At 41.8% G+C, this 14,107-nt stretch overlaps 1 protein-coding gene across 9 annotated transcripts in view; it reads left to right on the forward strand.

The window, feature by feature from the left end:
• Window positions 1–14,107, forward strand: part of Mast4 (microtubule associated serine/threonine kinase family member 4) — a 575,239-nt gene that overhangs the window by 186,806 nt on the left and 374,326 nt on the right. For all 9 annotated transcript variants that reach the window (XM_040729116.1, XM_040729119.1, XM_040729117.1 and 6 more), the window contains exon 3: window positions 7,099–7,223. In XM_040729116.1, the coding sequence (XP_040585050.1) occupies window positions 7,099–7,223 (125 nt within the window). The remainder of the gene's footprint in view (window positions 1–7,098; window positions 7,224–14,107) is intronic.

Consider the following 14,107-nt stretch of genomic DNA (forward strand, 5'->3'; position numbering starts at 1 on the left):
ATTGATCCATGTTACAGCAAGTATCAAAATTTCATTCTATTTATAAATTAATATTCAATTGCATTGATAAACTATACTTACCTACCAATGGGCGTGTGGCTTCCCCTTTTGGCACCCGTGAATTGTGCTGCTTGGGAGATGGGGGTGCAAGCATGTGCAAACATCCACTTGCATATCTTTTGTTTATGTACATAAACAGAGGTGAAACAAGGGCCATTTTGCTAGGCAGTGGCGGAGAGATGAGTGGTGGGGCTGTAGCTTCTTCCAGTGTGGTGGTGAGTGTGATGTTTTATGGGACTAATATGAGAGCTTCAGGAGATGCTAAGAGGAGCAACAGGCTACTGTCTAAAGCCATAGAAACCTATGTACTTCCTAAGATACTGGCTGAGAGAATGTTCTCCATGAGAACATGGCCCTATTTGCCTGTTCATGACCAAAATGCAATCCTAACTTTCATGTTTGCTTTGTTCTTGCCCCTTAGTCTCTGCAATGGTACCTCTGCTCTCACTATACCCCTAATATATGGCCTCTTCAAAACCACCTAGAGCAAGGCATTACCCACCCTGCCTAGCTTCTGTCTGCTCTTAGTTGGTGCCTTAGAGAGAGATAAACAATTTTTTTCAGAATCCTTAGTAAAGCTGGGGACTAGAAGCCAGACTGAAGCAGTACTTTTTAAATGTTCAGCCTTCCTTTTTCTTTTATATCCTGGTTAGAATCCAAAAGAAATAACCCCAAATGTAAGGCTGTAGACTGATGGCTAAATCTATGATGCCCTTCAGGTGATATGGAACATTTTTAATGGAAGCTCTCAAATCTAGTCAGGTATCATGATTCCCTGATGATAAAGGAGATATCCAGAGGCTATATTTAATTCTTTATATGGCCATTTTGCTAAAATTATTGCTGACTTGGTGTTTTCCTGTTTCTGAGGGATAGCCCCACCTGTGGTATGGGTTAAAGCATGTACGTATCTCATGTATGAAAGCATAGCATGTAACTGTAAAGCTGCTGCCTCTCCATTGTCTTAGAATTTAGGATGGAAACAAAGAAAAGCACCTTTCCAAGAGAGCCTAATTGTTGGATTTTCTTTTACTCTAGCCCCACATTGGAATGCCAAACAGTAGTTTGTTATTTTTTTTTTTTTTGCTCTTTACTCTATCTTAACTTTTTGGCTCTTCTGGGGACCCACTACCCAGCTCCCAAATAAAACACGTACAGAGGCTTATTCCTATTTATAAATGCCCTGCCTTAGCTTGACTTGTTTCTTGCCAGCTTTTCTTAAATTATCCCATCTATCTTTTGCCCTTCTTTGTTTCTTACTTCGTGGCTTTCTGTGTAGCTGGGTGGCTGGCTCCTGGAGTCCTCCTCCTTCTCTGGCTACTACTTCTTTTCTCCCAGATTTCTCCTCCTCTTCTCTCTGCCTGCCAGCCCAGCCTAGCCTTTCTCCTGCCTTGCTTTTGGCTGTACAGCTCTTTATTAGACCATCAGGTATTTTAGATAGGCAAAGTAACACAGCTTCATGGAGTCAAACAAATACAACATAAACAAAAGTAACACACCTTAAAATAATATTCTATAACAGGACGTGGTCTACATCTCTTCTCAGTAATATTTACTTTAGTGTATAACCACAGATGAAGACAAGGCTCTGACTCTTGGGTAAGTGGAGTCCCAATGGCTAGCACAGCCACAGTAGCCAGTGCCAGTAGTCCAAATGATGCAGATAAACCTCAGTGTTTGAAACCTGTCGGGTTCTGGTATTGATCAGGGTCACCTGATTCTGGCTTTAAAATGGACTTCTGTTTTGTGCCTCTATGCCTCTAATTCTATCCGAAGAGAATATTTAAGGAGAGCTCTAATGAACATGGTGGGATTTTAGAAACCTGTTTTTAAGGAGCCTGGTGCTAATCAAGGTTCCAGTTGTGGCAACAAGCTCTATTTGGTATTAAAATAAGCAGCCAGATTGCTAGGCAAGCTCACCTCTTGTACAACACATTGGAAGTGGTATTATCCATTCATTTCCACCCTGTGCAGCTGAACAATGCTGTTGACAGATGCTGATTTTCTTAAATCGTAGGCAGCAAATGATGCATGAATGTAACAGCAACACACTTTTTAGAAGCCCTTGGTAGTCATCAGAAAGTAAATTTATATGAAGTTTGATGTGATCGCTACCAGCTACAGCACTGTGTTAGTACCTTCTAATGATTGCCTTAGACCCATCTGTTATTCTCTTTTCCCTATTAACACTAAGTGGGGGCCAGAAAGGAAGGTTGTATCCCCATGTGTTGTATTAACAGATTGTGTAATTTGTAGCGTTTGTATAATTCTTTGGGATAAGACGTGTGCAAAAATAATGACATCTGAGCTCTATCCTATTACATGATTTATAAACATTTCATTGTGTACATGCCTGTGCACTTAAATAATTACCCTTTCTAGTATCATACCTAGTTTTTCTTGTTCACTATTGTATTCCTTATATGTTAAGCCGATTTGGCTGAGTCTTGAACTCTGTAATGTATTTTCTGCTTTAAATTTACAACAACCCTGTTAGTTTTCCTCCACTTTACAACTGAGGAGCCTGAGCCTTGGAGAAGGTTATGGAATAAGTAAAAGAATCAGTTTGGGGGTTCAGCCATAAGACTCACAAGTCTGACCTTAGAGTCACCCACAGCTCAAGTAGTTATTATTTACCACGGCTGCCAGTGGCCTTTACATCCTCCTAGGTTTAAAGAGAGTCTACGATATGTGCACAGACAGTGGCTGGTGAGTTATCATCTTCTGGGTTAGGCTCTGTTGAGGTAGCAAAGAAATCGAAGGCATACCTTTGCTCTTCATAATGAGGAAGAATCTACGTATGATAGCAGCAAATACGATATGTAATTATCTTTAATAGTGATGTCAACAAAAGGCAAGGTAGCATTCAGGTCTTATTACCAAAAGCCTCTCCATATTTGAAATACTCCCAGGAGCTTTAACAAGAGGCAGATTTTCAAAGGGAAGGTCAGCGTGTGTGAAAAGGGCCCTGGCTTTGGCCCCTTCTTGGCATTCCTTCTGCTGTTTCTGGCTTCTGTCCAGTCTGGCTCTGCCTCAGCCCAGTGATCAGGGATCTTCACAGATTAGCATCCTGTACAAAGGGTTAGCCAGCAGTGTTGGCTCTGATGAGGAGGTTCCTTGTGTTCCCCTTTTGCTCTGATTTCCCATCAGACCTCTTCCTAACTCTAGGTAGGTGTCCTCATCTGTAACCATTGCAAGTATCTACTGTCACTTGGGAACTGTCATTTGGAGGGGTAGAAGGAATGTGTCTGGGGATAATTTGCTAGGTTAGAATATGGAACACATTTTTGATAAAAAAAAAACAACCAAAGCAAAGTTGTAAAAATTTATGTGTAGAAGCAGAGGGTCACTCACTACAACTCCATACACCTCCCAGTCACTGTCACTAAGCTTAACATTTGCTGCACTCTCCAGGTTCAAGTAAAATGGAAATACTTGCAGCCACAAGTCACACACTTAATTTCTCTATTTAGACTTTTGAGTTGAACTAGCAAAACTATCTGACTGGCAGATAAGTTTGAAATTCTACATTCTTCTTAAAACTATTATTGCTGTTGTTTTTGTGTGCACACACACACATGCCACAGCATATATGTGAGAGAAAATAACTGGAATAAGCTCTCTCTTCCCACCTTAATGTGGGTTCTGGAGACCAAAGTCATATTGTCAGACTTCTGAGGCAACCACTTCCTTCTCCAGAGAGAATGCTGATCTTGCTATTTCCATGAAGAAATGTTACTGATTTTAATGTTACTCAATATTGTACCTTCTGTCTTAAGTGACCTAGTTAAGACCACAGCCAACAGAGGGTGCTTTACCGCCACTGTGGCAGAGGAGAACCAGGCTTTGATGTGATCTGTAAATCTCAGCAAACTGACTGACACACAACCAGTAAGAACTGGATTTGAAGCTGAGTTTGTTTGATTCCCAGTCTTGTTGGAATAATTTTGTTCCTATGTTTCCAAGTGATGTACTCTTACACACACACACACACACACACACACACACTTTCTTACAAGTAAAATTCATTCTCTCAATTTGTAGCGTATTTCTACCTAAGCATATGTGATAACTATTTTCTTGCTTTGAAATTGTGACTCAGGGGCAAGCACAGTACACAGTGGTTTGGGCAGCTTGCTTATTTGGCTGCGAGCCTTTGCCTAGCTACCAAACCTATCTGCACTGACAGTGGAGGGGGCTGTCTATACCCACAAGGCTATCGCAGTGTTGCAGAGCCTGGTGTTCACCAAAGCCCTGTTGGATTGTAGATATTGCACTGTTCGTATGGATAAAATTTAAGAAAATTATCTGCTCACTGATTCTTCCTGGTTGGATCAGGTCAGGTGTTGCTTACCTAGTATAGTTAGGTTGCATTCAGTTAATCAGCAGTTCTTGAAGTTGTACAAAGGGCCACCCCTTTCCCCAGGAACTAGGTACACAAATGAATACCCCTGTTTCCTATATCTGGGATCTTAGCAACACACTCTTAATAATTCCTTTCTACTGAATGAAAAAGAAAAACTAATTTGTAGCTCTCTTAAGTGAACTAAACAGTCATGTTTTCTAAGTGTTTTGTAGACCTAGATTTAAAAAAGTCTGTCTTCAGAGAGTGACACAGTAAGGATTCCCTGCATCACATCAGCCTTGCTGTCTAGTACTCCATGGCTGCAGTAGCCCCTCTCTCCAAATATAAAGGAAATGAAGCATAAGGTACAGGAAAAGACTGACGGATGCCTTTCCCTGAGCCTGCCATACAGATTACACAGTTGGCTGGTATGTTGTTAAAAGGTTATATCTTTCAGACTTAAATCTGTGTTATAATGAAGCCATATTTTCATACTATATGAATGCTGTTTTTTTTTCTAAACACAGCCCATGGCTTTCCTGTCATTTCTCATCGATGTCCTCTTTTGGATCTACAGTGATAGGTCCTAACACCTGTCTTAGTACACCTTCTAGCTCATGCTTCAAAATAAGGCAAGAGGAAACATTCCAAATTCCACTCTTCCTACTTTAAATGTAGCATCCCTCCACAAAACTGATCAGACCCACAGAGGTAATGAATTACATCTGAGTTTTCACTGGAAGCCTTCATTTTTCAGGTGCTGGTTGCTGTGTGTGTTTGGTTAAGAAAGTCAGATTCCAGTGTCAGTAAGATGGGTCCATGGGTAAAGTGCTTTTTGTGCAAGCCTGATGGTTTGAGTTCAAGCCCCAGAACCCACATAAAGGTGGGAGAAGAGAATGACTCCTCTGTGGTTGACCTCTGACTACTACATGCATGCCATGACAGGCATGTACATGTGCACACACACACAAATAAGTAAGTACTTTAAAAAGTCATACTCTATTGTGTGGAGCTGATGAGGAGTGACTGACAAAAATCAGTGTGTTTCCATATTTTCAAGAAAATGTATTTCATAGAAAGTGTGGAGGAGAGACATGGGAATGTCCAGGGTGATTGTTCTCTGCTGTGATCCAGGTGATTTTGTTTCCACATATGTTCATTTTCTAGTTTTGAGTGATAAGAAGTAAAGCCTAACCAGAAAATGTCTTTTCCCACTATTATACTACTCAATGCTATAGCCAAGTAGGCAATATGCACTTTACTCAGGACCCCTCAATAACTCTATGTGGTTGATTCAAGCACAGGTCCATTTTAGAGGTGGAGAAACCAGTGTCAACAGAGTGTGGCTAAATCCCTCTCCCTAATATCCTTTAGATCCAGGGCCAAGGTCGTGACAGCAAGCCCAGTTCATCCTTTGTTCTGCACTCACACTGTGCAATGCGGAAATATCAGTTGTGCAAAATAAGAAGTCGTTTTCCCTTCTGTAATTAAAAATACAAAATTCTGAGAGCACTTTGATTAAATAAGTATTAGACCATTTGACCTGATGGTTGATGGATGATGCCCATAATGCTTAGCTTCTGTGGTGCCGGGGACCAGCATGCATTGAACTATGTAATATGCCACAGTCATTATTAACTAGTCAGATACACATGCTTGAGGGAGGGAACCTGTGTCCCTTCTGATACAGGGTGAGCAGCTGTGCGCACTGCAGAGCCCTCTGGAGGCTCCACAGGTGAGAGTTTCTTTTTATTATGCTGTGTTTCTGGCAAGAAAATGCCCACTATTCTTTGCACCATTCAATAGTAGTCAGTGTACTAGGAGTGAAGCAAAGCAGATAAGACCAGACATTGCGTTTATTAAACATCATTACTATGTTAATATTCATGGGCATTCTAACTTTACTGACACAAAGAAATCAAACTCCCTTGTGTTGATAGCATGCTAGTCTGTATCTTGAGAAACTACAGTGTGGATCTATTGGCTGGTTGACTTCTAAAAGCATGTATGTATGTGCATGTGTGTATGTGCATGTGTATTTGTGGTGTGTTTGTGTGTGTGTGTGTGTGTGTCAGAGTTCAAGTTGGTGGAAATTGCACAGTGAACCTAGACTGACACTGATGTCCTGACTTATGCAAATGGATACTATTACGTATTCTATGGACATGGTTGGACAGCCCCCTGAACTTCACAGAGAGAACTGGGGGAAGGGACACCAGCCCGTTTCACCTTGAGAGAACACCACCTCTTCTTTTGTTGGGCACACCCTCCATTTCGTAGCCCCTTCTAGCTCATTTCTAGATTGCTTTCCATATTAGTTTTTCTTCAAAATAGCATCCCAAACACAGCACATTTATTTTTATGATGATGAGAGAGTTCATTGTATATTTACATAAATTCCCAAAACATTCTCATGAATAGGCAGGAAGATAAAAATCTCATCCTAACTCGGATGAAGCCCCCCATGCCCAGCATATGAAGCGATTTGCTTAGGTGTCAGTGGGAAGTCAGGGTCAGAACCCACTACGGTATCTCCTGATTTAATTAAAACATTTTTCTCTGGTTGCCAGTAATCAGCATAGCAACGGAGCATGGCAGAAGGGATGCAGAAGAAAGATGACTTGGAGTCTCCCAGTTTCTACAGAACTACGTCGTTGGCCTGCTGCTTACTCTTCTCTTTTCTACTCCAACAGGGAGGTACCTCCTTCCAAACCCCGTGGCAGGACAGGCCTGGCCTGCCACAGCTGAGACATCCAACCTCGTGCGCATGCGCAGCCAGGCACTGGGCCAGTCGGCACCCTCGCTCACGGCCAGTTTGGTGAGTAAGATGTCTTGTATGTGGTCGAAGTTGCCATGGCCTTTATCTCAGTGGGTTCTGTCTAGCCGCTTCAAGTGTAACTGGGCTTGCATTTACGTACATGTAGCGTTGACCGCAGGTTGGGCAGTGGGTGTGTTTGGCTCTCTGTATGGCATTTCTTCCTGCCCACCCCCAAATGTGAACTATTTCTGTTTGGTTCTGTGTTGGTGCCCCCACCCCACCCTCACCCCTACCCCCACCCCCGTACCTCCCTAAAGTGAAAATGTTTCTAGACTTTACAAACTCTGGACAAACAACAAAACCATTTCTGAAAGCATAGAAAACTGTGGTAAAGTCCCAGGGTAAGAAAAACACAGATGGTACCAGTCTGCTCCTTATCGGATCACCTTGCCCAGCTTGGTTATCGCTTGTTTTTTTGTGTATGAATGTGTGCATGGGATGAGTACATATTTATGTAGGCAGGCATGCATTGAGTCATCTGAGAGTAAGACGTGTGTCCATAGCTCTCGCTTTGGCGATTGTCAACTTGAGTGATTTTCTCTCTGATACAACCCAGTGTCGGCTTAGCAGTCTGGAGTTTCCAACACTTGTCCTCCTCAGTGGCTGTGCAGCACGCGGCCTGTGGAGGTCAGGTCTCCAGCCCGCGTCTCTTTGCTCTCTTCTTACCGGGTGTGCTCCACAGCCTCCCTCGTCTTTTCTTACATCGACGTCGCTGAAGAAAAGTTACAGACAATTCTTCATGTTGTGCTCATCTGCCATTTTCCCACGGCAAGACTCTGGTTTGTGCTTTCCTTTTGGACACTGAGAACTGGTGCTGTGTCCTCAGGACAAGCTGTTGTTAGGTGCACGATGCATCTCTGCCCCCTCTCACTGTGTTGTTAATTTCGATGACTCAGTTGAGGGGCTGCCTGGTTGTTCTGCAGGAGTTACCACTGACTTTCTCACTTGCAGGGTAGGGCCTGTCTGGGGAGATAGTCTAGGCTGTGCAAACATGCTTCTCACCAAAACTTCCCCTGAATTCAGCATCTGTTGGCAATTCTTGGAAGGATCATTCTTTTTTATGTTGATTAAAAATGGTGGGGGCTAGGAATGTAGCTCTGTGGGAGAGTACTTGCCTAGCACGTGGGAAGATCTGGATGTTTCCCCTGCACAGAAAAAAAATGACCTTCTAGTATTAATACTCTCCATATTCACTAGCTGGGACATATTTATGTATCTGTTGCTAGCATAGACTCGGGCTTTTCTTTTTTTCTTTCCCTGTGTAACCTTGATTTTTAGACATTATACTTACTAGATTTTTGTTCTCTTGATGGACACCTTTTAAAAAATGTGTGTATGCACATGTGTGCGGTATCACATACATGTGGGTATACATGTATGTGCACATGTGTGGAGGTTCAAACTTGGCATCATTGTCTTTCTTGGTCACTCTCCACTTTATATAATAGTCTCTTGATGAACATATTTCACTGATTCCAGTGTCATAGCTAGCCAGTTTGCCCAGGGACCCCTGTCTCTGCCTCCCAAGTTGTTGCCATGCTGGGTTGTGGGGATTTGAACTCCAGTTCTCGTGTTTGAGTGACAATGGTAGTGTGACTCAATGGTAGACTGCTCCTTTACATGTGTGAGGCCCTGGGTTTATTCCTCTGCACCCAAACAAAAGAAAAACCATGGAATTGAACAACAAAGCAGAAAGTCTATGTAAGTTACTTTTGTGTCAGTGTTAAAGTTGCATGGCATGATAATAGGTTTTTAAAAATGTCTTCTTCACAAAAATGTGAATAATATATAATCCAGTGTTACGGTATCTTATAATTTTACTGGTGGGAACTTACGTTGGCTATTTGGTCATGATTTTGTGCATGGAGATTTGATTTTGTGCATGGAGATTTGATTTTGGTCTAGCCTCAGATACATAAACTTGGGCAAGTCTTAGTTCCTCAAATTCCATCAACCTGCTCTGCAATTGCAGACTGCAAAAACACATTAAAAACATTCTGTGAAGCCCATTTGACTCTGAAGTTTTCTGATCCTTCTTTCAAAAAGATGAACAGTCTGAATGTATGGAATCATGATCTCTAGAGAAGATCCTGAAGCAGTAGCAGGGAGTCTGGTCCTGCTTCTTGACCACCCTCCTACCCCCTCCTAGCAGAATTGTTTGCCTTGGAGAACTTGTTAAAACATGATTTCTCTGTAAGCATTTACTTTTTAAGACAAAAATGCTTCACAATTTATGATTTGTGACAGTGTAATTCAAACACTGCAGTTCTAACGTTTGAATAGTAATACTGTGTACATGCTTGTTGGAAAATGAACCATTCTAATGAAAGAAACTCTGCCCCACATACTCTTACCACCTAATACCATGACCACATGCCCAGACACAAACTGATGTTTTCATTGCTCAAATGCACACCACACCATCTAAAGTATTGGGAATAGAACACAAAAACAAGAAACGTTAATAGATAACATCAGAGGAATACCCCCCGAAATGTGCCAGATGACATTCTTAGCAAGGAATCATTTAGATTCCTAGCTGGTCTACCCACAAGCTTTATGAAGCTTCGTGTGGTGGTGACTGAACTGTGGCTAAATTTGGACACAGAGACCTGACTATGTTTAAGCCGTTTACTTCGGGTTGTCGAGGTGTCCTGCTAGGCAGAGCTCCAGCTTCCTGGGTCTGTTGTGGTATGCCCAAATCCTTGTCTCAGTATGTCACTGTGGTACACTCTGATATCTGTTTTGTTAACAGTGCCATTTGTGTGACTGCACAGCTAATGGGACCTTAAAGTTTAGCCTGTTCGGTGTTCCTGTCATGTCTGGATTTAAGTTATTTTTGTTGATTAAAGTAACAGATTGGGGCTGGAGAGATGGCTCACAGGTTAAGAGTACTGGCTGTTCTTCCAGAGGTCTTGAGTTCATTCAATTCCTAGCACCCACATGGTGGCTCACAACCAATTATAATGAGATATGTTGCCCCCTTCTGGTGTGCAGGCAAAACACTGTAGACATTAAAAATAATAACGGGTTGACTAGAGATTGCTGCTGAGAGGGTGGCAATGGACAGCTATTAGAGGCCTTTGTTTTCATTCCCTTTAGTTTTCCTTCTTTCTTGCTTTTAATCCTTTTCCAAGCAAAATGAATTTGTGGAGTTGCCCTATGCAGTGGGAACATTCCTCCCCACTGACTGGTCCAGCTTTCCTAGGCTCTGGCCTTATTTCTGGGACCCCTAAGAGCTGTGAGCTAACTTTCCCAACACATTTAGTGTCAATCAATATATACCTTTGAATGCTTAACTCTCCATGTGAGATTGTAAGCCTCTTGATTACTGATTAGAAGGCTCCATTTTCTGCTTCCTCCTGCCCTTAGCAGGAGGCATGTGGGAGCAGAATGCCATGTGGGAGGCATTCAATAAATAGTAATGAAGTAACTGATAATTGTTCATGAAAAAAATGTCAGCTTTCTCTAGCCTCAAGGTAAAGTGATGGTTTATGACTTTGTGTTCTGATTGACAGCCTAATGATGTCATCCATCTAAAACCTCGAGTTTTTTTGTTCTATGAGTATCTTACAATTGGGACTGTCTTTTTTTTCAGAATTTTTTCTCCTTCTTTAAATTTAAATTAGAAACAAGCATTTGACATGTTGGATCCTAGTTTCCTCTCCCTCTCCTCCTCCCCTGCAACCCACCAACCTCCTATCCTATCCTATCCTATCCTGTCCTGTCCTGTCCTGTCCTGTCCTGTCCTGTCCTGTCCTGTCCTGTCCTGTCCTATCCTATCCTATCCTATCCTATCCTATCCTATCCTATCCTACTGTATCCCCTTTCTGTTCCCTAGGGAGGGTGAGACCTTCAATGGGGGATCTTCAAAGTCTGTAATATCATTTGGAGCAGGGCCTATACCCTCCCCCATGTGTCTAGGCTAGGAGAATATCCCTCTATGGGGAATGGGATTCCAAGGTTCATTCATATACGAGGGATAAATACTGATCCACTGCCAGAGGACCCATAGATTGCCCAGGCCTCCTAACTGACACCCACGATCACAGGGTCTGGGTCAGTCCTATGTTGGTTTCCCAGCTATCAGTCTGGGGTCCATGGGCTCACCCTTGTTCAGGTCAACTGTTTCTGTGGGTTTCTCCAGCATGGTCTTGACCCCTTTGCTCATCACTCCTCCCTCTCTACAACTGGATTCCAGGAGTTGTCTGTTTCTGACTTCATCAGCTACTGGATGAAGGTTCTAGGATGCATATAAGGTAGTCATCAATCTCATTACTGGGGAAGGGCGTTTAAGGTAACCTCTCCACTATTGCTTATATTGTTAGTTGGGGTCATCCTTGTAGATCTCTTGACATTTCCCTAGTGCCAGACTACTTTTTAAACCTATAAAGACTCCCTTTATTATGTTATCTCTTTTCTTGTTCTCCTCTATTCTTCACCTTACTCAACCTTCCTGCTCCCACATGTCCTCCTCTCCCCTCCTCTTCTCCTGTTCTCTTTCTCCTAACTCCCTCTCCCCTCCCCCCATGCTCTCATTTTGCTCAGATCTTGTCCCTTTCCCCTTCTCCGGGGAACCATGTATGTCTCTCTTATGGTTTTCTTTGTTTCCTACCTTCTCTGGCAGTGTGGATTGTAGGCTGGTACTCCTTTGCTCTGTGTCTAAAATTCATATATGAGTGAGTACATACCATGCTTGTAGGAGGAAGCCTGTAAGCCGCCATTAACCATGTGACTTACTAGAAGCGCATATAGATGAGGTAATAAAAATGCTCACCGTTTTGTGACTGGGTTACCACTCTCAGGATGGTTTCTTCTAGTGCTATCCATTTGCCTATGAATTTCAAGATAACATTGTTTTTTTTTTTCCACTGAGTAGTATTTGTATCACATTTTCTTTATCTAGGGGTATCTAGATTGCTTCCAGGTTCTGGCTATTACAAATAATGCTGCTATGAACATAGTTGAACAGATGTCCTTTTTATATGAATGTGCATCTTTTGGGTATATGCCTAAGAGTGGAATTGCTGGACCCTTGTGGTAGACTTAATGCATTTTCCTGAGGAACTGCCATACCGATTTCTAATGTGACTGTACAAGTTGGCACTCCCACCAGCAGTGGAGGAGTGTTCCCCTTTCTCCACATCCTCTCCGGCATAAACTGTCATTGGTGTTTTTAATTTTAGCCATTCTGACGGGAGAAAGATGGTATCTTAGAGTTGTTTTGATTTTCATTTCCCTGATGGCTAAGGATGTTGAACACTTTCTTAAGTGTCTTTCAACCATTTTAGATTCCTCTGTTGAAAATTCTCTATTTAGTTCTGTACCCTACTTTTTAATTGGATTATTTGGTGTTTTGGTGACGAGCTTCTTGAGTTCTTTGTAAATTTTGGAAATCAGCCCTATGTCAGATGTGGGGTTAGTGAATATCTTTTCCATTCTGTGGACTGCCATTTTTTCTTGTTGACTGTGTCCTTTGCCTTACAGAAGTTTCTCAGTTTCAGGAGGTCCCATTTATTAATTGTTCATCTCAGTGTCTGTGTTACTGGTGTTATGTTCAGTCTCCTGTATGAATTCATTCAATGGTACTTTCCACTTTCTCTTCTAAGAGTTTCAGTGTGGCTGGATTTATGATGAGCTCTTTGATCCATTTGGACTTAGATCCATTTCTATCACCATGCATCTGCAGTCTTCTACACACCAGCATCCAATTATGCCAGCACCATTTTTTGAAGACACTTTCTTTTTCCATTGTATAATTTTACCTTCTTTGTCAAAAATCAGGTATTTGTATTTGTGTGGTTAATATCAGGGTTTTCAATTCCATTCCATTGGTCTACCTGTCTATTGTTGTGCCAATGCCAAGTTGTTTTCAGGACTATCACTGTATAATAGAGCTTGAAGTCAGGGATGGTGATGCCTCTGGAAGTTCCTTTATTGTACAGGGTTATTTTGGCTATTCAGGGTCTTTTGTATTTCCATATAAGGTTGAGTATTATTCTGTCAAGGTCTGTGAAGAATTGTGCTGATATTTTGATGGGGATTGAGTTGAATCTGTAGATTGCTTTTAGCAAGATTTCCATATTTGCTATGTTGATCCTATCTATCCAAGAGCGTTGGAGATCTCTCCATTTTCTAGTATCTTCTTTAATTTCTTTCTTTAAATATTCAAAGTTCTTCCTATACAGGTCTTTCACTTGTTTCGTTAGCCATAACAGTTGGGACTATCTTTAAAATCCATATAACAGACCAAATCCCAACTAGTGCATGTCAGCCACTCAAAAAATATGATGACAAAATTGTAACATGATTATCTTTGTCTGCAATCAAGGGGTGTCCATTAATCTACTTTCATAGCTATGTAGTCATCGTGATTTAAATTTTTTATTGATTTTTTTCCTGATCACTAAGTTGAAGAGATACTTGTCCAAGTGTAGGAGAATCAGAAAAAAATATTCAAAGTGGTTGTGCCCAAATGGCAGCATCACGTATGATGTGACAGAATTCTGTTCCATCAAAACACCTCGCATTTCAGTATGGAACTTTTATCTGAGAGTTGAGAATATGCTAGAAAGATATTAATGAAGGCTCTGTGATTTGGTGGGTATGAGTTTTAGCAAATGCATGACCTGTAGTGTTCTAAAAGCCATGGGCACATTTGAAGGTTCTGCTAACTATGGTCCCAAGGAGGAGATTAATTCCTAGCCTGAAGTATCTAGTTTTCCTTGGCAATGCTAAATGTAGTTGTGTTCCCTCTTCCAGACACTTTGGGCATTTCAGATAAATGGCATGTTGCCAATTCATCCTAAGTAGCCTGGTAGCTGGCAGAATACATGCTCAGCCAGTGTCTGCCCGCTGGGACACCAGCCGGGAGTGCTGATGAA

The sequence above is a fragment of the Mesocricetus auratus genome, unplaced genomic scaffold, assembly GCF_017639785.1.
Source record: "Mesocricetus auratus isolate SY011 unplaced genomic scaffold, BCM_Maur_2.0 Super-Scaffold_100020, whole genome shotgun sequence".
In the NCBI taxonomy this organism is placed as follows: domain Eukaryota; kingdom Metazoa; phylum Chordata; class Mammalia; order Rodentia; family Cricetidae; genus Mesocricetus; species Mesocricetus auratus.